At 32.6% G+C, this 23,288-nt stretch overlaps 1 protein-coding gene across 1 annotated transcript; it reads right to left on the reverse strand.

The window, feature by feature from the left end:
* Positions 1 to 2,382: 2,382 nt before the first annotated feature.
* On the reverse strand, positions 2,383 to 8,773 carry LOC114281903 (sugar transporter ERD6-like 6). Its single transcript, XM_028224493.2, has 18 exons — positions 8,199 to 8,773; positions 7,865 to 7,927; positions 7,690 to 7,779; positions 7,526 to 7,585; positions 7,357 to 7,422; positions 7,198 to 7,263; positions 7,001 to 7,076; positions 6,090 to 6,154; positions 5,911 to 6,003; positions 5,617 to 5,697; positions 5,432 to 5,516; positions 4,951 to 4,997; positions 4,776 to 4,838; positions 4,608 to 4,667; positions 4,461 to 4,526; positions 4,298 to 4,357; positions 3,661 to 3,775; positions 2,383 to 2,726 (listed from the first exon to the last, which is right to left on the reverse strand). The coding sequence occupies exons 1-18, from the start codon at positions 8,388 to 8,390 to the stop codon at positions 2,614 to 2,616; spliced, it is 1,461 nt and encodes a 486-aa protein (XP_028080294.2). The 5' UTR covers positions 8,391 to 8,773; the 3' UTR covers positions 2,383 to 2,613.
* Between the last annotated feature and the right edge of the window lie 14,515 nt (positions 8,774 to 23,288).

Here is a 23,288-nt window from a genome sequence, read left to right on the forward strand (position 1 = left end):
TTGGTTATGACTGTTGATAAAAAATACGGATATCGATATATGAGTTGTGTGTTTGATTATCAATTAAAGGTTGAATTAAGTTCTGAAAACTATTTTGAAAACTCATCACCAAACAAATTTTTTTATTTCACATGTCACATCAAACTCTCAACACTCAATTTCACATACAATTCAAAACACAATTCAACACTCTATTTAAAAATCATAACCAAACAAATTTTCTACACTCAAATCATAATTTCACAACTCACAAACTCAAAATACAACTCATACTCTCAAATCATATTTACAAAACTCTACCAAACGCAACCATATAATTCGTAACCATTATTTATATCAATAGGTACGATTTGAAGTGGACTATGGCCCCGTTTGGTAGATCTGTGGAAAAATGATTATAACTTATAACTTAACAGCTTATAATTATGAATATAAATTGATTTTTGACTTATAAATTAAGCTTCTCCTCCCCACTCAAAGAATAAGTTGATTTTTGACTTACAAAAAGCTATAAGCTGTATTGTTAAGCTGAACCAAACACATCAAAATAGCTTAAATTAAGTTAAAAACTTAAATAAACTGAAAATAAATCCTACCAAACAGGATCTATATAGGTTATAACCAGTAAACAACAATAAAAAAAAGAAAAAGAAAAAGAAAAAGAAAACAAAGTGTACAATCCTACAAGCACGAGTTGGAAAAGAATAATAATTATTTGATGTATCAGCATTGAAGGAATTTATTATACCAATATTTATATAAAAATATAATAAATATAACCTTTCTAATTGAAAAAAATATGAGGTGGGGAGAAGGTACCACGTGACAATTAAGGTATTATTCACATAAACTAAATAAATATACTTATTTAAGTCACTTTATTTATTATTATTTTTTTTACATTTTTTTTTGTAAAAAGTCAAAAATATATTAGTTGTTTAGAATGTCCTAAATAAGTGCGTTTTTTGACTTTTTGAATTAAAAAGTTGAGGAAAAAAATATGGTTGTTTGAGTTAACTTTTTGACTTTTTAGGGAGAAATGTGTATTAAAAAATTATATAAATTAGTGTGTAGGAAAAATTAAGTTGGGAGTTATGTAGCCGTACTTTTTGACTTTTGGTGAATAATAATAACTTTTTAACTTTTTGAGTAACTTTTTGACTTTTTGGGCACATGCCAAACTTGACCTTATTTAGATCATTTCAAACAACTCCTAAGTAGATATTATGTTTTGTTCATTTTTTTTTTTTTTTGATCGGTGTGTTTTGTTTATTCAATTATAAATAATTGTTGGTAATATTATTTTTTAAATGATAACATAAATATAATAAATTTTAAGAAAAATTACAACAAAAAAAAAAACTAAGAAGAATTTGAGCTTTTTTATATGAATCCTGAGTTTTAAATTTTATCAATTTAAATGATAATATTTTGATTTGTTTTCAATCTAAACCACTTGACTATTTTTTTAAGTAAAACTGATGAACATTTTATATTTTAATCATTAAAGTCAATGAAAAATAACATTCTAAACATTTTTCGTATACCTATAATGATTAAAATAAATATTTTTCTATCAATTTTATTTTTGATAAAAATAGATAAATAGTTTAAACTAAAAATAAATCAAAAGATCGAAATTTAAATTAATAAAATTACAAATTTAATATTTATTTTCTTATGAGGTTCAAATCCGTAATTTCTTCTAAATTTTATTTTGTAAACTTATCATGATGGAGAAAGACAGCACCTTTGATTAAGATCATCAATAATTGGCACCCAAGTTGGCTACCGATGACACTTTTGTTTGTATTTTGGATATTTCTTTGAGGTTTGGTTGTCGATTGATGATGATGTTTAATTTTATATGGATGTTGTGTATGATTGACTCTATTGTTTTCATTTCTATTTATTTTTTATTTTTTATGAAACTGACTCCTATTATTGGGAACAGCTTGATGTTTACAAATACAAATTCTCTACCTCTTCTTCTCAGTTCCTATAAACCTTTGCACCTTGCATTAGATTTTTCATCTTTCAGAATTTTTTCTTCTTTGGTGTGTTTCATTTTCATTTTATTTTTCTTAGTTCTGAGTTTGACTAATTATGGTGTTTTGTCGGTCTTAAATTCTTGATTAATACAAGTGACTTACAGTATTTAAAATTTAATCTACAAGGGTTGATCTAAGGTGGCCCTACCTCCAGAAAATTCAACATAAAAATAAATAATAATAATGAAATATTATCAAGATCTATGCTACTGAGCAAATTTATATATGTATTTGAAAATAAAAAGATCATGGCATAAAATTCTGCATGAAACTTCTTAAGTAGATATTTCAATAGCATAGTCTTCAAATCATGCATGTTCTTAATGCATAATAACCATCAAAATGACTGCATTTCAGAATTAAATTCAATGAATTTAATTGAATTACAAAACTAGTTTGCACAGACAACATCAAAAGTCGCATATGCACATATTTTTCGTCTTTTTATGTGTTTAATTTCGCAAAACAAAAAACAAGATTGGTTTCTCTGACTACCAACAACAACAAGAAGAAGGAAAATCTCGAAGAAAAAAAAAAAAAGAGAAGAAAAAAATTGAGAATATCATCTTAATGAAATCTGGATTTCTTCCAGAGTCCTTCCCTTTGTCTCAGGCACCCACAGATACACAAATACCACAGTGAACGCGGACATAACCATATATATAGTAAATGTTCCTGTCGCAATGGAGGAATACCAGTTAGAAATCAAGACTAGAAACCATAGTAAAAGACTTAAAGAGGGCTTATTTGGTTTAGTTGTCTTTTTGTTTTCTGTTTCTTATTTCAGTTTTTGGAAAAAACATAAAACTTGTTTGATGAACTATTTCTGAAAACTATTAATAAGAAAATTATATGAAAACAACTCTCATTATTAGGAAACACAGAAAAAGTTGTTTTTGAATTTCTAAACTATTTTTGCACAAAAATGAAAAGCAATACGAGAACTATGGGTGTTTTCAAACTTTTCATTGTTTTTGTTTTCTAAAACATGAAAACCAAAAACACAACCAACCAGGCCAATATGTTGAACACTGTCAACTCTATTGCTTCCATATTATTTTTGCTTATATAATTACACTCTGTTTATATAAATTGTACACTAACCACCTTCTGTGAAATGAGGGCAACACCCACAATACACGTCTGAGCATCTAAGAAGCACATATACTAATAAGAAGCTGTAGGTATCGAACACTAACACTCCTCTGAACATGTCTAGTTATTTTCCTTTAATTTTTTCAAACTCGACATTCTTTGGACATGCGTCCATTGCTTAAACACATATGAAACTAATTATAAGTTTAAACAAAATAACTTCGAATACAATGACAATAGAGAGGGAAAAAAAAGTTTTATATATATATATATATAGACTTATAGCAATTAGTATTATGTTGCATTATTTATTATGTTTAATATATACAATTTTACATATTTTGTGTGCGTCCCTCATGAGTCGTGTCTTGCATTTTCTTAAAATTGTGGCATCAGTGTGTCGTCATGTTGCACGTACGTGCTTGTGCTCGTGCTCATGCTTCTTAGGCATGCATGCACAAATGCTGACATGCATGATATATGATAATTAATGATAGATTGATAGAAAGCAAACCTCCGCTGCTCCAACTTAAAAGCAAGTTTGCAGTCATCGTGACCACCCAGGCAAAAAACCAGTTGGCCAATGTCGCTACACTTCCAGCAAGGCCCTTAATATTGATTGGAAGGATCTGCAATGGCATGATACAGAGGAGAACATAAGAATGAGCCACCGAATTGCTGTAAGCTATACAGGTCAAAGTTTTGTCAAAGTCGTTCACAGGTTAGCAAACTTCACTTTGTTATTGCTTGGTTCGGTAGTGCCAACCACTTAGTTTATGCTTATTATGTAACAGAGGATATTCAAGAGATGAAACTCTAAGCATTTGTAATGTCACCCCTTTTTATCCAGATACAGTCATGATAGGTATGAGACTTGAAACTTGTACATGGGATTTCGGAGACAATGAATATGACACAAGCCCAAAACCTTTGTTCGAAAGGTTTGTAAGGACCAAAAACTTTGCCTCTTCCTAAATACTTAGATTAAACTTTTGAAACAAAAAAAGATTGATAGAAGTGGCCAAGAAAGGAGTGAAATATACTTGAAGCTGAAGGCCTGCTCTTTATAAACCATTCATTCCAGTAAGTTTGAAAGAGCAAACGTACTGGTTAGCAAAATGTAACATAACACGGGAAATTAAAAATGGTACCTCTGACATTATCACCCACGGAATTGGCCCCATTCCAAGAGAAAATCCAACTATCATGCCCTGGGGAGAAGAAAAAAGTCTGTCAGACAAACCAAGAAAACTTCAATAACAATTTGTTCAACCATTTATTATCTATGCTTGCGTAACTTTAAAAAAGACATACCACAACTCCAACTAGTGATAAGATTCCCAATATGCCATAAAGGGTAGAATCAGACGATATAGAATCCTGATATGAAAAATGGCAGCAAAAAATTAAAGAGGTTACACAGATGAGAAGAAACAAAATCCTTGCCAACTGTGTTACTACCTTTATAAAGAATGAAATTGCAACAACTAGGAGGCTAACAGTCATTGTAGAGGATGAGACCTGCCACAAGGGACCAAACATTTCCCATTTTATTTATGTTAATTGACATAATATAAATAACTTGTCTACAATAATAAATAAAAAGAATATTATTTTGCCCAAACTCACAATGAGTAAAATTCTACGGCCTGTTTTGTCAACCAACCATGTAGCAATTCCAGTGGCAGCAACCTAAATAGTACATAAATTCTTGTTAATGATTTGAGGTGGGATCTTAAGCAATATCAGAATTTGAGTTGGACTAAAGCAAACCATTTGACACTTGATTTTCTTCAGACTATACCTGAATAGCACCAAGTCCAAATGTAGCAACGTTACTTGATGAAATCCCTGTTCAATTTTTAAGGCAACTATTAAAAGCCATGTAGCTTGAAATATGTAAATTTTTCGTCTTGTTAATGATCAGTATAAAGGAGATGGCACATAATGAATACAGATCGTCTGTCCCCTTCAATGTACCATTCCTCTGTCTCCTTGAATCTTATTGGTTCATAAGATTACTTTTGCTGATATGAACAATCCTATGAACCAATAAGATGTAAGGGGACAGAGAAGGGGGAATAGAAGGGAGTAGATGATCTTCATTCGCAGATAATCAATTTATGCATAACAATTCGTAGCACTTATTACTAATTACTAATTTGACAGTTCTGAGTGGTGAAAAGAAAGCAAGAAAGCAAACAGTGACAAAGATACTTTGGTGACTCTGAAACACCACCTCAAGAAATATCAATGGGTGAGCTGACAAACCAGCTAATACTTACCAGCAGCTGAGAAAATGGTACTGGAATAGAAGAGAACACCATTAGTTCCAGACAACTGTTGCAGGCAAAGCAATCCAATTCCGACCTGCAGGATATCAGCCAACAGAAAACAATTAGGTCTGACGATTTGTCACATTGAAGAGAAAAAGAAAAGAAAACTAAAACTTTAAGACAACGAGTACTACCATCAGGGGAAACCAATATCTTCTTTGTTTGAGGTCTGAGAAACGGATTGCAGTTCTTCTGCTGGTTGATGCTACAGATCTCTGCACAATGCAAATGCATTCAATGATAACAAGCATGATGCAAATGCAAAATATGAACATACTATTTGCAAAACAAAATAAAAAACAGCGCATCCTACGCTTTTGACCAGAAATTGTTGGTATTAGTTTTTTGAGTTGGTAAATTTTGTATTTGATCAGAAAGATACAAACGGGGACTGAAAGTCAGCAGAAAAAGAATGCAATGATCTTTACCTTGATTTCATTTACTTCAATGGAGATGTCAGTGTCAAACCCTCGGAGCACTTGCAAAGAAGCTTCAAAATCTTCTGTCATTCCCATTTTTGCCTAGATTCAACAAAGAAGTTTTCTTCAGTGACTATAACTAAATATTCAACTATGAACAAGAACACACAATACGTCATGAAGCTTACCAGCCACCTAGGGGATTCTGGAATGAAAAATAGGCCAGGAATCAATATTAGACACGGCAATATTCCTGAAAATAAAATATGGAAATATTGTTAATTTAGAGATATAAATGGTTAAAAATTTGACAGAATATCATTTCAACAGTTCTTTTCTTTTTCTTTTGGAAGACGGTTTAGAACACTGGCATCTAGATTATACTCAATTACATGAAACATTATTTATTTATTTACTTTGTGCTTCTGCAATTACATGAAAGTGAAAATGTGCCAAGGATGGCATAAGGTGGTGAATGGTGCAGGTATTGAGATGGCCAGTTTAGTCATCCATCCAAATCTTTCATTGTACTTTCTGTGGATGGGCACGTCATTCAGTCTACTCTCCAGTTTCACTGATATGAGTGTCCGTAGCCCTCACTCTTGATGTCTCTATTCCTTTGCTGTTGTTTATTTTGCACTTATCATGTTTAGAGACAAAATGAAATGCATGCCAACACCAACTTGACCTTGCTGATTTACTAAGTTAGAGTCAATATCAAATATCACTTCTTAGGTATAGTATTTGAGCTTGAACAAGTTTCAGCGGCAATGATTGTTTCATACAAAATCAGGTTGGCGAATCTGTCTTCAATGACCACCACAGGTACCTTCATCATTGCTCCTTCCAGGAAAACTAAATAATATATGATACTGAAAATTTGTAGCCCTAGAAAGAATTAGTTTTGCAATTCCAAACAACAAATCAACATCCTTCTAATTGGTTGTTATGCTCAAGTTGGACACCGATTTGGGAAAATCAATTTCTCATCACTTATCAAGGTATCAGTGAAGATTGTATTCATCATGAAATCAAAATGAAAGCAACAGAATTATATCAATAGTTGATGAAACACTTTGTAAGTGAGTTAGAGGATTACCCAGAACTGCAAGTATTCTCCAATTAACAAAAAGTCCCAGCAAATAAGCCAGCATTATTCCAATTGTGACAGACAGCTAAACACCCAAAAAAAATTATTAAAATTAATAGATTTGAAAGATTTGCTGAGTATGATGACAATAAATAACAGCTCAATATAAATATAAAAAATATATATATTCATTTACAGAAGCCAACCTGGTTAACTGAACCTAATCCCCCTCTCAAGTTTTGAGGCGCTATCTCAGCTATATATACGGGAACCTAAGGTTAAGAAAAGGACAAATTAAATCAATATTAGGCTATTTTACCACACAATTGTGTCACGGAACAATGACACGAAAGTTTAATACTTACTGTGTAAGAGATTATACCCACACCAAAGCCTTCCAACAACCTTCCCATATAGAGAAAAGAAGAATCCTAAGCAAAACAAGAAGCAAGACAATAACTTGAGATTCATAATGACATTTTATGCACAACTATGGAAGTTCCAATTTACTAAATTATCCGGAGAAGAACTCACTTTAGCAAATGAAATGGCAAGCCAACCAAGGATATTTGGGATGGCTGCGATCATCAACGACTGCAATTTAACAGGATAGAGCAAGAATCACTTTCACAAAACAAATCAAGACAATAACAACATGTAATTAATGAAATTCTAGCAAACCAATAGAACAATCATACCCCTTTTCGCCCCATATACTCAGCAATCTGACCGCTAGCTATTGCCCCAACCATTGCACCCACATTTGATAAAGAACCAAATAAAGAGAACTGAGCCAGAAACTAGGGTTAGCAACCATATTGAAATAAACCCATATCAAATCAAAGCAGTAAACATTTATTCATTGATTCAAACCTCTGATACTGTAAGTCCAAGCTCGTCAGTGATGGCAGTTTGTGTTGGTGAAGAATAACCAGCCTGAAAGTAGATCAAAATCACTCAGAAGATGCAATAATATCGAACTCACTCTGTTTTGATTGCCAAGAAAACTGAGGAAAACAGAGAGAATTTGAAATTGTGTTTAATTTTTGTTTTTGGGTTCTAAAGGGGGGACAAATTATGAAGTCTCAAATCTTAGAGTTACTCTTTTGCTTTGATGGGTTTCAAGATTTCAATCAATGCTTCCGATTTCTTGGCAACCAAACAAGAATCAAAGAAGAAAGAGAAAGATTAAACAGTTGGGTCTTACAGTGAAACCGAACTGGATAGGACCCAAAGCAACGATGAGAACACAGGCGAGAACAGAGATAGACCTGTCACGAATCGCCTGAGACGAACTCATCATACTCGACTGTCTCGAACCCATTCTGTACCAACTACCCGTATGAAGAAATGGCTTCTTCAGATCTCTCCCATCGTCACTCTCTTCTCTGAAACTCATATTGTCTTCTCTCTTTCTCCGATCCCTCTCTCTGTCTCTCTCTCTGTCTCTCTCTCTCTCTCTCTCTCTGTTTCTTGAATTGCACAAGTCAAAGATCAAACAGAAGTGAGAGTCAATAAAGTTCAATGTTCTCAAACCATACCCAGTTTGTGGTATCGATCAGTGTCGAATTGCCAATGAGAGATAGCAAGAAAGAATCTGTGAGAGAGAGATATAGAGACAAGTGGAGAGGATGATGATGGATATATCTGGAGATGAACGAGAACTGTGACCAAGCTAAGGTAGCCACCGACTGGTAGAGCCATAAAATTGATAAATTATTGCTAAAAATTTTTGTAATAAATCCGTATAATTTACAAAGTTATGTCAAATTTTAGCACTATAAAGTCACCTCGCTTGTTTTCTCCTTTCGGAAAATATTTTTCAAAAAATTTTATTTTTTTTATTTTTTTATTTTTATTGAATTTTTTTAATATTTTAAATAATTTTTTTATTTTTTAGACACACTTAACATAAATACACTTAAAAAGTAAAAAAAATTATAAAAAAAATCTTTTAAAAATTTACTAAATACCAAATATATAAAAAAAAATACAAGAATTCAATACATTTTTTTTATATTTCTATGTATTTATTAATTTTTTAAAATATTTTTTCACAAATTTTTTACTTTTTAAATACATCTAACTAAAGTGTATCTAAAAAAGTAAAAAAAATAATGTTTAAAATTTAAAAAATATTAACTAAAAACAAAAGAATACGAAAACCAAAAAATTCAGTTTTAAAAAAACTTAATTCAGGAAACTCACTATTATTTTGTTCAAACAAAAAATCATATAATGAGTTTTTATTTATAACTTAATATAAAAATTAAAATAAAATTTAAAGTTATTTATTACCATATTAAAATAATTTTAATTCAAAACACTATTTAAATGCATACCATCAAAAAAATACTACCTTTCAAATTTGATTTAATTTTAATGCAAGTTTGAATTAAGCTAATGAGTGTCATTTTGGGAAGAGATGAAAAACGCCACGTTTTTGTCCGCGGAAGAAAAACACCAAGCTGCCGAAAACGCCAGGACTTGCATTTGGGAAGTCACAAAAAAGCTGCCTTGTGAAATTACGTAAATACCCTCCATGTTAATAAATAACCTAAAATTCCAAAGTTTGGCAAGGGTATATTGGTTATTTTATTTTGATTTGATGCCATAAATAAATATTAAATCAAAAAGCAAAAAAGCCAACTTTTTACCAACTTCCCAAATCACCTCCAAAAAAGTCAAAAAACTTGGTAAAAAGCCAAAAGCCAGCTTTTTACCAACTTCCCAAAACACCCCTGAATTAAGGCTTGTTTTGGAAAGTAAGAAAAACTTTGTTTTAAAAACCGGACCGGTGAATGAACCGGAAAAATGATCGGGTGGACGGGTCACCGGTTCAACCGTCGGGTTGAACCGGAATTGAACCGTGACGTCATAAATATATTAAAATTATATTTAAATAAAAATATAAGTAATAAAATTATAAATTAAAAATTTTAATAATCTTAAATATTTCTCTTAATACTTTTTTTATTAAAAAATATAAAAATATATTTAAAAATATTATTAATTTTCATTTTGGAAGAAGAATTTAAATATTTAATATTTCTTCCATATGATTTTAATTCAAACACTTTGATTGAAAGAAGAGCAAAATTTTTTGAGGGATATCAAATTTTAAGTTTCCCTCCAATGAATTTGATTGAATCCCACATAGATTTCTTGAGTTTTTTGGAAGAATTTTTTTCTTATAAATAGATAGAAGCTTTCACAATAATTTCAAGCTCTCAATGAGATTCCTCACAAGAGGAGACCCTTAAAAGAGAGTTTCCAATTAAATTTTTATTATATATATAATATAATATATATATATATATATATAAAATAAGAAAGAAAGAAAGGAAAGAAAAAAAAAAAAAAAAAAAAGAGGCCGGACCGGTTCAATCAACCCGTGGCCGGTTCGCCGGTTTAACCGGTGGGTTCACCGGTTTTCAAAAAATAGGCCGGTTTTTTCAAATAGCCGGTTTAAGAGGGTCGACCAGACCGGAACCCCATCCGGTCACCGGTTGAACCGGCCGGTCCGGTCCGGTTTTTGAAACCATGAGAAAAAGTTAACTTAATATTTTTATTTTTAAAAAAAATATGAAAAAAAATAGAAAAGTGATGTAATCTAAATAAATTAATAAGTCAATAAACTTATTTTTTTTCTATATTCCCAAAAAAGGTCTAAAGTTTTTGAAAATATTAATTATTGGATTATAAAAATTTTATTTGAAGATATTAAGAATAACACGATTGCATCATATGATTAAAAATTGAATCATGCTAAAAAAAATAATATATATATATTTTGTTTGAGCGAGCCTCTTAACATAATATTTTGACACAATAGCATGTTAAAATATGTTATTAACTCAATCAATTAGAGATGATCGTATTAAGGGTTGGTTTGGAATGTCCTAAAAAAATGTATTTTTTGACTTATTAGTGGGTTTGGGTTGAGTTTGGGTTGGGTTTGATGTGATGTGTTAGAGAGGTGATGTGATTTAAATAAGATGATGTGACTTAAATAAGATAGTGACTTTTTGACTTTTTGACTTATTTAGTACATGCCAAACTAGCCCTAAATGTCTTGAATTAATAATTATCAGTTTAAATAATAGAATTTATTATTTTTGGGTCAATATTTTAAGGCACTCGTGATGGGTAAAAACGTGATACTTTTATTGGGAGTGTTTGGGAAGTTAGTTTTTAGGTATTTTTTTTGTTTTTTTTCATTAAAAGATAAATTAGTTACAAAATTAAAAAAAATAAATTCAAACAAAATAGGGAGATTTTTTTTAAGGTCCCTAATAATAACAATTTAGATGATAAAGGACACCCAAAAAGATAGTGATGCATCACGTCCCTGAAACAACTTGGCGCGCGTTTTTAATTATTTTGTGGACCAAAATACCCTTGCCAAAATCAACACAGAAACCAACTCATTCCGACGTCTGAGTTACATTCCAAACATCCAGCATCTTCACGAACAGGAGAACAGCAGAATTAGGGTTTCAACATCATCTGCACCATCGACATTAGAGCTTCGTTATCTTCTCCAAAAATCATTCACATTCCTTCCTCACAAATTTCTCTGACCTAGGTTAAAGTCTCGTTTTCACTGCTCATCATCATCTCAATCCATCTTCGTTACGTCGCATCTTCATCTCGGGCCATATCAGCTCGTCATTTAAGTATCATCCTAACTCTGATCAGTTTTTCTACAATACAACTAGATTTTCTCTGGAAACACAGTTAATAGCATTTTATAATAACCTTCCATAAATTAGGGTTTCAATTTCGTAATAAAAAGCTACCTGAATTTGGAAAAAGTTATTTCTGTGTATTTTGAACTTATTCTTCAACATGTTTGTGTGATTTTATCTGTAAATTTCTCTGACATTTGAATTTTTCTAATTTTTTATTAATTTACGTTTCTTCTTTCAATTTTCTCTAGCATGTTTATTTTGTGTTTCTGTAATATGTATTCTTGAATATGTGTTTTTAATTGGAATTTTTTGGTTCCAATGTCTTAAGTTTCTCTGGTATTTTTAATTAGGGTTCCAATGTCTATTGCTTTCTTGCCTCTGTCACAGGGTGGTATTTATAATTTTATCTGACCACATCACATCACTTTCCTCCCTTGTGTCTTTGTCATTTTTAATTTTTTCTGGAATTTTAATATTATGGACTGGAATGAATGTTTCTTCTTTGAATTTTCTCTGCCATGTGTACTTTGAGAAAAAGTTATTTCTCTGAATTTTGATCTTATTCCTGAACATGTTTCTGTCATTTTGTCTATGAATTTCTCTGCTTTGTAAATTTCTCTGGAATATGTATCTTTCTCTGCAATGTCTATTACACTCTTGCCCATGTCTAAGTTTCTCTGGTATTTATAATTTTCTCTGACCACATCGCACCACTTTCCTCCCTTGAGTGTCTCTATCATGGTTAATTTTCTCTGGTTGTGTATGTAAATTTCTCTTGCATTTTAATATTATGAATTGAAATTTTCTCTGGATTGGAAATTTCCTCAAGAATGTGTAATTTTCTCCAGAATGTGCATTTTTCTCTGGTATGTTTATTTTGTTCAATTCTTGATTTCAATATGGTGTAATTCACAGTGGCATGTTTACATTACTTTGTTTATTTTATATTTGCTAATTGTGGAATGGAAATTTTCTTTCGCTTGCCATGTTTACTTTTTTCTATCATTCATTTTCTCTGGTATGTTTACTTTTATATGTAATTTAAACAATTATTGAAAATTTCTCTCCCATGTTTATGATGCTGTGTTGATTTTCTCTGACATTTAATTTTTAATGTCCAATTTTCTCTGGCATGTCAAATTTTCTGTAATTTCCCCTTATCTGTAATTTTCTCTGGCATCTCCAATTTTCTCTTTTTTGTAATGTTCTCCCTTATCTGTAATTTTCTCTAACATGTCCATTTTTCTCTGGGATTTAATGTTGACATCTCTATGTTTTAATCATTGTCTAGAAATGACAAAACGTAAAAGCAGCGAAACACCGGAAACACCAAGCAAAAAACAGAAACTCTCTCAGTCTTCTTATGGACTAGGATCAAAAACCAGCAGCAAAACACCAAGCAAGAAAGAACAACTCTCTCAGTCCTCTTATCATCTAAGATCAAAAACCAGCACTAAAACACCACAAACTCCTTCCCAAAACACACAAGTCCAAGCTGATGAAGCAACTAGCATCCAGATGAGTACCCCAACTTCAAAAGACTCAAGCTCAAGGGGGAAAAAACCTGTTAAACTCCACAGAAAGAAAGCTCACTACAGCATTCAATTCCGATCCAACCTCTCATCTGTCGTCTCCTTCTTTCAAACACTTAAATTCAGTTCAAAACATCTTCTAAAGCTTCAAAAGACCCCATTCTGGTATTTGATCCAAGCTCTAACCACTGGAAGGATGAATCCAAAGAAATCTAGGAAATCCGATGATGACGCAGTTGCCATAATCCAATGTTACAATGAAAAAACAAAAGCATTCACAGTTGGGAAGAAGAACCTGACCTTTACAACAAATGACATGACCTTGATTTTTGGTTTGGAAGGAGGTAAAGGAGCCATGTCATTAAGATACTCTAAAAAGCCAAAATCTGCATTCCTCAGGAGAAGATTCCAAAAGGACACAAGGCTCACTGGTCCTGTTCTTAAAAATGCCTTGGTCAAAGCAATGAAAGGCAAGCAACCAACTGACTTCAAAGATGTAGTAATCATTGTTACATTGTACTTGTGTCTCACCCTATTTTTTGCAACAAGTGGGAATTCAATAGGGTGGGTTTTTATAAAGTATGTGGAACCTCTTGAATCAATGAAACAGTATGATTGGCCGGAAGCAATTACATCAACATTGATTGATTCTATCATGGCATTGCACAAAACTCCAGAAAAAGTTACGGGGTGTGTCATTGCATTGCTGGTAAGTATAATATCCATTCAAATTTGCAGTTATCATACTTACAAATTTGTGCGTTTACAAAATTTTATTTACTTTCATTTTCATCACAGTATTGGCTATGTGAACATGCAACTATCATTGACTCAGAAGACAGTAACACAACTGACTTCCCAAGATGTGCCAAGTGGAACTTGCAAACCTTGACGAAACAGCTGCAGAAGACACCAGTCCACTCTCTTGCACCTCGACAGGTTAGATTCCTATTGCTACTGAAATCTCAGTGAAATTCCAAAATTTCTCTGACCACTGCTTTGTTTCCCTCCTTGTGCATTGATTGATTAAGATTAATTTTCTCTGAAATATCAATTTATGTTTTCTTCTTTGCTTACCACTGGTCTATTTCTGTCATTGTAATCAATTTTCTCTGCCATCCAAATTTCTCTGACCACAATTGTAACACATTAACTTATATGCCCTGATTGATTTTCTCTAATATCTGAATTATGTTGGTTGTTTCATAATTTTCTCTGGCCCATCAAATTTTATCTCCTTGTGTGTAATTTTCTCTGCCCATAACTTATGTGCCTTGCATCTTTGATAAACACTATTTATTTCTACCATTCTAATGAATTTTCACTGGAATTCAAATTTCTCTGACACAATTATAGTAAAACATTAACTTATATGCCTTGATTGATTTTCTCTGATATCTAAATTATGTTGCTTGTTTCATAATTTTCTCTGCCCCATAAAATTAACTCCATGTCTCTAATTTTGTCTGACCCATACAATTTTCTCTGAAGTTTGTTTCCCATTAGTATCATTTAGATGAATTTTATTTTCCTTATTTGAATTTTTTCTCTCAGTGAATTTTGGAACATTTCTGTAATAAAAGAGTCTCCTGTTACAGATTGATAACAAGCAGCTAGTCAAAAACTCATCAGAGGAGTTCTGTCTTGGCAAAAAGTCGAAGAAAGAATTAAAAAAGGCAATTGTCATATTCAAGGAGACATTACAAGATCCATCTGAAGATGGAGGGAATGAATAAGCAGAAGGCAACACAGAAGAATATGAAGCCAGTAATGGACAAGAACATCAAGCAAGCAGCACAAAAGAACAAACCAGTGAAGAAAGTGAAGAAATAGAACCAGAAGACAAAGAACAAAAAGAACAGAAAGAAGAAGACAGTAAACAAGAAGATGAAGAAGAAGATGAACAACAAGAAGAAAACAAGGATGAAAGTGATGAAGAACAAAATAATGAGCCGATGGACCAACAACATGATGGCATTTGTGGCTCAACAATGCATCAGCCTGAAAAATTTGAGGAATCAAAGGATGCCCAAATTGCTGATCTACGTCAAAGACTGAAGGCACTGTCTCAATCTAGAAAAGAAGAAGACAGAAATTGGATTGAATTACTTGCTGAAAAGGATATTTCAATAAGAATCCTGACATCACATAACTCAGAACTTCAAGAAAAAGAAAGCACATTCCGAATGCAACTAAGGATGTTGGAGGTTGAAAAAGCAGACGATACAAAAACAATTCAACAGTTGAGGTGTTCAAATTCGGAGCTTGAAACTGAAAATGCTAAATTGCATGAACAAGTTCAAGAACTATCCGTCCAACTAGCAACACAACCATACCGAACACCAACGCAACTTCAACCACAAGGTCAGTGAAAATCTTGAGACACAAAAAGTTATGTCCTTGTGCCAACATAACTCAGAGAAATTTCTATTTATTATAATTTTCTCTGTCATTGGTAATTTTCTCTGGAAGTTACATCTCTCTGAACACATTAGTTATATTTCTACTGCTCATTTCATCTCTCTGTATATTTTCTTATTCCATTTTTGGGGCTTGTTTGATTTTCCCTGTGTATAGTTGAAATGCAAGTGAAACAACAACCAACAACCCAACAACAACAAATGCCACACAAACAACAACCGAAACAAAAGAAGAAACTCTATGGTAACTGCAAAATATTGAATTAAATAAATTTACATATTGAAATATCATCTGTTGCTTCAGAGAAATTTCGCTTTTCCTAATATTTTCACTGTCTACAGTCAAAAAAGATCCAACATCAATGATAAAAAATTTAAAGGCAAAAGAAAGGAAGGAAAAGCAGCATGATCCAGAATTCCAATATCCCAAAGTTGCGAAAGTGACTAGAGCTTCAAAACAAGCTGCAAAGCAAGTTGAGCAAAGCACGAAGGACAAAGAAGTGCTTGATGCTGATGCGTACATCTTGCCTCAACCTATAAACATCAGAAAATATTGGGTCTTTCCACAAACTCTTCCAATTTCAAGATTGATAAAAGATCATATAAAAGACATCTTGCAGCACATATCAAATGTGTCTGGGCTTGAGTAAGTACAACAAACAAAATAGAACATAACAAACAACAAATTACAAACTTATGTTGCATTAACAACAATTCAATCCCTTCTTTGTCATCTTGTAGAGCTTTAATTTGGACAAGTGAGTTGAATCTCATTACCTTTGAAGACATTGGAAACCTGATAAAGCAAAAAGAAATTGCCAACAATGTAAGTCTTTCCCTTTCATCAAAATTTCTCTGCAATGTTCCATCAGCCTTTATAAAACAATATTACAATTATAAATCATATTTTTCAGGTCATTGATGGCTATGGAGAGATCCTTTTGGCTGACCAAATGAGAGAGAGACAACAACCAACCTCATTTTTTTTCACATCCATGTGCTTAGTATGTTACTACTATTTTATTTGATTTTCTCTGGAATTTACTTTCTACTTTCTCTTCTTAATATACTTCTTGAAGTCAATTGTGTGACTAGTCATAACAAAACCATTTTTTGATTTTCTCTGAGCACAGAATTTCATCAAGATGACAGAAAATCAAACTTTTCGAGTATCCTTATTTGACAAGCACATTGAAACAGCATGGAGGAACTATAGGTTCCTCCATTTCCCAATAAATACTGGAGGTAATGAGAAGTCCACACATGGAAATCACCGGACCTTGCTTGTCCTGGACAAACAAGACAATTTATGGAGGTTCTACAACTCACTAAGGCCAAGGAGGGATGATGCAGAAGACAAATATTTCAAAGATGCAAAACAATTGGTAACGAGTGCAAATTTCTCTGATCTATCATCATCTTTATGTGATGATAATTTTCATAGAATCCCATTGACTTGTCCGTAAATTTTTCTGTTATATAAAAAAAAAAATTTTGCAACAAGATTACGTGGAGAATTTTTTGAAAGCTTGCCTTGAAAGAGACGCTCAATCACAACCCTCTTTCAAATTAATAAACTCACAAAACACAAGTTACGACTTTGAGTATGTCAACAATGCTCCACAACAAGAAAGCGATTCGTAAGTTTCATACATCTATAAATAAGATAATTTGAATTGCATGTTTCTTAAAACTAACCATACCTATAATTTGTATGCAGTCTGGATTGTGGCCTCTTTGTCTGCTATATAATGAAACAATATAGCAAGCATGAACCTATCAGCTCCAAATTGTCCACACAAGAGATAAGGTTGCTGAGGGCAGAACTCATAGAAAGATTTGTGACCGAAGTTGGCCGGTCATGGACTGAACCAATTGAAATACCTCCAGAAGAACCACAAATGTAATAGTGAAACTAGTGAAAGGAAGACAATGTACATATCCACACAGAAAAAATTGTCTCACATATATGTATATATCCTTTCTTGTTGATACATTGAACGAATGATGATCCTTGACATATATGTATATATCATTTCTTGACTAATCTAAATTTTATTTTTTTTTATTTCAACTAATGTAAATTTCATACCTATCGATGGTTAAATATATATATATATATATATATTTTTTATTGCCATTCACAGAGAAAATTGTCTGCTGAAATTTCTCTGGTATGAACTACCAGAAATTCACAGAGAAATTTAACTTGTATCGTCCCAAGGGGATGCCGATATGATCATGTAATCTGTAATACTTTGTGTTGGTACAAAACAATCATCAAACTCAACAAAACACAAAGCACACAGTAATTTTATCTGCCACTGGAAAATTTCATTGCATGAATTTCAAATTTCAGAACACAATGCCCAAATAGTTTTCTCTGATGGTGGAAAATTTCTCTCGATGAATTTGACAAAAGATGGAATTTCTAAGTTATGAATTTCTCTGGGTTGAGTGATTTGGAAAGGAGGAATTTCTCCGAATTGGTGAGGAAAATTTCTCTGGCTTTGACACAAATTTCTAAGTTGAAGTGAGTCCAGAGAAATTCTTCCCTGGTCCAGAGAAATTCTCAACTCAAAGAAATTCCAAAAGAGCTTAATTTTGTTTCTTGGTTATACAATAATTTTTTGTATGCTCTGTCTGGTCTGCACATTTCTTGAAATGACTGATATGAAGCTACCGGAAATTTACAGATAAATTTAACGCATATCTCGCCAAAGAAGGTGCCTATATGATCATTCAATCTCTAATGCACTGTGTTAGTACAAAACAATTATCAAATTCAAAAAATACAATCCACACAGTACTTTAGTCTGCCATTGTCAAATTTATGTGGATGAATATGAAGCTTCAAAACACAACACACAGAATTTTCTCTGCCATAGGAAAATTTCTCTGGATGAATTTGACAGGTACTACAAACCCACTGCCTATAGTATATATCAACAAACACACTTTAACTGATATTGGAAAATTTCTCTGAATGAATTTGATTGATATTATTATATACACTGTCTAAAAAATACATTTCACAAAACAAAATAAACAAAGTAATCATCAAATGTATTATTCAATCAATAAAATGTATAATCCTTAACTATTTAACAAAGGTTCCTTGCATGTCCTCTTATTATGGTGACCAATACTCTCACAACGACTACACTTAATCACCCTTTTAAACTCTCCAGTAGAAGCAATTCTGTTCTTCTTCGGCCTCCCAACAGGTCTCTTGCTCAATGGAGGTAAAATCATAGCATCTTCAATGCTACACACAGGTTTTTCAACAGTTGGAACTGGGCCAATCGAAAACGAGTATGCTTGACGATACATATCAGCATGAAAAAATGGTTCAACAAATGAATTCAAATTCTTTCCACTCCTAAAAATTGCAGCAACAGCATGTTGACATGGATACCCATTTATTTCCCATTTTCGACATGAACAAGTTCTCAATCCAAGATCAACCATAACCGAAGGAAAACAATGCACTTCAAAGACATTATCAGATGATAAACTCACATTCCATGTCCTCACGTCCAAAAAAGACTTCTCCAACACACTATCCATACGAGGACACAAAATTTTATTCCATTTACTAGAGAGCAGCCTCCTATCAGACCTCATATTCATGATTTGCAACCGTATCATGTCCACCAAATTTGTTATTGGCAAGTGCCGAGCTTCTCGTATCCATGAATTGAATGACTCAGCAACATTTGAATACATCTCACCATAACATTTCCCCGCAAAATATGCATCACTCCAATTTTCATATGGTAAACTTCTCAAGAAAACACTCACAATGTCTCCTCCCTCACTTTTTAATTCATTTAACTTGAAATGAAATGATGCCTTTGTTGGAGCATATGCACATTCTGAAAACTTGGACACAATCGTCTCCCTAACCAAATTTGTGTTTCCACATGACAACTTATCCCTCAAATTTCTCTTTAGATGTTCCAGACAAAATCCATGAAAGCAGTTAGGGAAAAACCTAGCAATTCCCTCCACAATTCCACAATGTCGATCTGATATGAAACTTATCACCCTTTCTGATCCTAATACTCCATATAAATGTTCAAGAAACCAACACCAATTGTCTTTATTCTCAGCATCAACAATAGAAAAAGCTACAGGAAAAAAACCTACAAAACAAATAGGAACAAGCATATTAGACATACACATGCAGAGAAAAATAGAACAATAAACAACCAAAGAAAATTCACACATTGGCAACATCCAGAGAAAATTGACTTAGTGACCAGCTACAGAGAAAATTCACACAATCATAATATACAGAGAAAATTCACTTAGTGACCACCTACAGATACAATTCACACAATGACAACATCCAGAGAAAATTCATACACTGACCAAAATCCAATGAAAATTCTCACAGTGGCCACAACAATAGAAAATCCACACAGTGGCCAAAACTAGAGAAAATTCACATTCACTCAATTCCTACATGTATAGAAAATTCACCTACTTAGATAAAATTAGATATATTTACAATTACCTTCATTCCCATCTTTCCCCGTTGCAGCAAGCATAACTCCTTTGTATCGTCCTTTCAAAAATGTTCCATCAAGAAAAAGCAATGACCGACAATATTTGAAACCAGCAATGCATGCATGAAAAGCCACAAACACTCTTTTGAAACGCTTGTTATCTTCAATATCTAACTCAAAACGACTCCCTGGATTGTTCTTCAATGCCTCATCAAAATACCACCGTAATTGATCAAATGACAAACAAGAATCCCCATATGTACTACATTTTGCTTTTTCAACACCCAACCAACCATAGTTATAACTGATTGAGACCCCATACTTGTCTTTCATTTCTTTCACAACATCCACTGGATGAGTGAAAGGTTTTGCACTTACCTCTTCAAGTATCAGCCCAGAAACTAAACTGGAAGTCATCCTCGAATGTTTACTCGTACGAACCGCCACACCACACGTATGTTCATTGTTCAAAGTCCTTATGTAGAAGAACCCATTTGTTTTTTCAACAGAAGCGTGTACACGCCACATACATCCCCTTGATTCATTATATGCACATTCTGCCGTAACCCTCACCTTATCATTTTTAACATACGTAAACTGAAAACCAACCTCAATAGCATACTTGCATAAAAAAGTACGAAACTCAACCACACCACCCTCAAACTTTTGTCCAGCACTCGTAATATTATTCCGCCAACTAGCCGACAATAACACCTTTTCTTGGTGAGAACAAAACTTCGAGAATGAATTCCTTTCAACATCCACCAGCCTATCACACTCACCATCCACAACATCTACCCAATTAGACCCCACTTCATCCTCTTCATCAGAAGTACTACATCTACTAACTGAAACATCAACTATATCAACACCGCGTGCACAAACAACCCTCAACATATTCACAAAATCAATATTATTTCGAACCATACAATTCGAATGGCCCAAAATAGAATATGAAATACACATAGTCTCAGGTTTCAAATTCTCCCATGTTTTACACAAAATGCCAACCAATTCCTCAAAATTCAATTCACATGAAACATTAATGACAATAGTATCATTCCCATATTTGCACAGCAACAACACTGCACTGTCCATTGAAACTGAAACAAAAAACAACAAAAATAATTTGTTTAACATAGAAACACTTCACAAGAACAACATAAAAGTCCAGAGAAATTTCTAAAAATTATAATTTTCTCTGAACTTAAAATAAAAGTCCAAAGACATCTACAAACTGATATTCACCTTCAAGATGATAAAAAACAAAATCACAGAAACTTAATGAATCACAGAGAAATTTACTGCTAACTATTAAACACAATTATAGAAAAAAAATCACATAGAATACAAGTCCAGAGAAATACTTTTCCCTGAACTACAAACTGAAAGTGAGTAACAAACTTACAATTTTCTCTGAACTACAAATGCAAGTCCAGAGAAATTTATGAACTTACATTCACTTTCTCATATTCTATCTCCATTACAAACTTCTAATAATATGTCCATATGCACTTATAATTTCCTCTGGACTGCACAAACAAAAGTGCAGAAAATAAAATTTCTCTGGTTTGAAAAAACATAGAACAAAACTTATCATTGATCAGCATGTTGATAAAAAACAGAGCTCCAAAAATGAACTCTAAACATCAAAATCACCTACACTGTCAACACTATTTGAAATTGATCAAAAAACAAAGAATGAAAAAATAATTCCAAAAAATAAAAATCAACTATATCAAGCTGGCCTCTCTCTAAACAAAAATCAAAATCCATGTGGAATCTAAATAAAAAACAAACCTAATTCAACTCCACTAAAAAACCTACGCGATCAAAACACTGTCAACACTCTTTGAAATTGATTAAAAAACAAGTAATAAAAAATCAATTCCAAAAATAAAAATCAACTCTTTCAAGCTGCCCTCTCTCTAAACAAAAATTCAAAACAAAAATCAAAATGCATGTGGTATCTCCATCGAAAACAAACCTAATTCAACTCTACTGAAAATCTACACGATCAACACACTGTAACACTATTGAAATCTTCGACGAAATCTCCAATGAAATTTACACGATCATAGCAATCTTTCTCGTCAACTCCACTGAAATCTCCGACGAAATCTCCACTGAAATCTCTGACGAAAACTCCGACAAAATCTCCACTTCAAATTCGGTTTCCAAAATCTATCAGTTAAGTCAACAATATAATATTCAAACAAATTTATTGTAACAACCCTCATACTGTTTACTGATTAATGACTGATTGATTACCGATAATCACCGATTACTGTTAAACGAAACGGATACTGACCGATAACTGACTGATAATTGAACTGATTAAAAGTACTGAACTGACTGACTGAAACTGGAAACCGAATTGATTGAGTATATGTGAGTTAAATTGCATTATATCTGTTTGACTGTATGATTATCTGTTCATGTTCATATGTTTAAACTGCTAATTGAAGGCCTTATCGGCGGCCGAATCTGAAACCGATTAGTGTTCTGTGACCCTCGTAATTTATGTGATTTTATTGTACAATTATCTGAAAATTGATTAGGTATGATTAAATTGGATTAAAATAAGCCAATTAAAGAGTTTGCCATATTTACCATTTTGCCATTATCTCATATACACACACTTGAGCCTTATACTTGAATCAAAACACATTTGCTCAACCATTTTTCTTGTGCTTAACCGACCAAGAGAGGGAGAGGGAGAGAAATTGAGTTCTACCTTGTGAATTGCTTGGAAATTGAAGGAATTGGAACATAGGTTGCAAATTTAACTTCCTCACCTTGTAACTAAAGCTCTAGGTAAGGAATTCAACCCCTCTTTGTTGTGTTTGAGCTCATTCATGTTAGATTCTTGAGCCTCTAGTGATTCAAGTCTAGAATTGGTTCATTGTGTTGGATTGAAGCTCATCTCTTGCATGCATGTTAGTATTGTTGCATTTTGAGGTTGATTACATGGACATTAGTACATGCATGCTCACATTGTTGTTATAGACCATGTTTCCAACTGGTTTGAAAAGAAATGAGCTCATTTGATCAAGCTTTGGAGCTTTAATTTGGTTTAAAACTCATATATGACATGTTTGAATGTTATTCTTGAAAATGGGTTTGAATGTGGTTTT

This window comes from Camellia sinensis, chromosome 3 (genome assembly GCF_055761805.1).
Source record: "Camellia sinensis isolate YWXY chromosome 3, ASM5576180v1, whole genome shotgun sequence".
Lineage (NCBI taxonomy): Eukaryota > Viridiplantae > Streptophyta > Magnoliopsida > Ericales > Theaceae > Camellia > Camellia sinensis.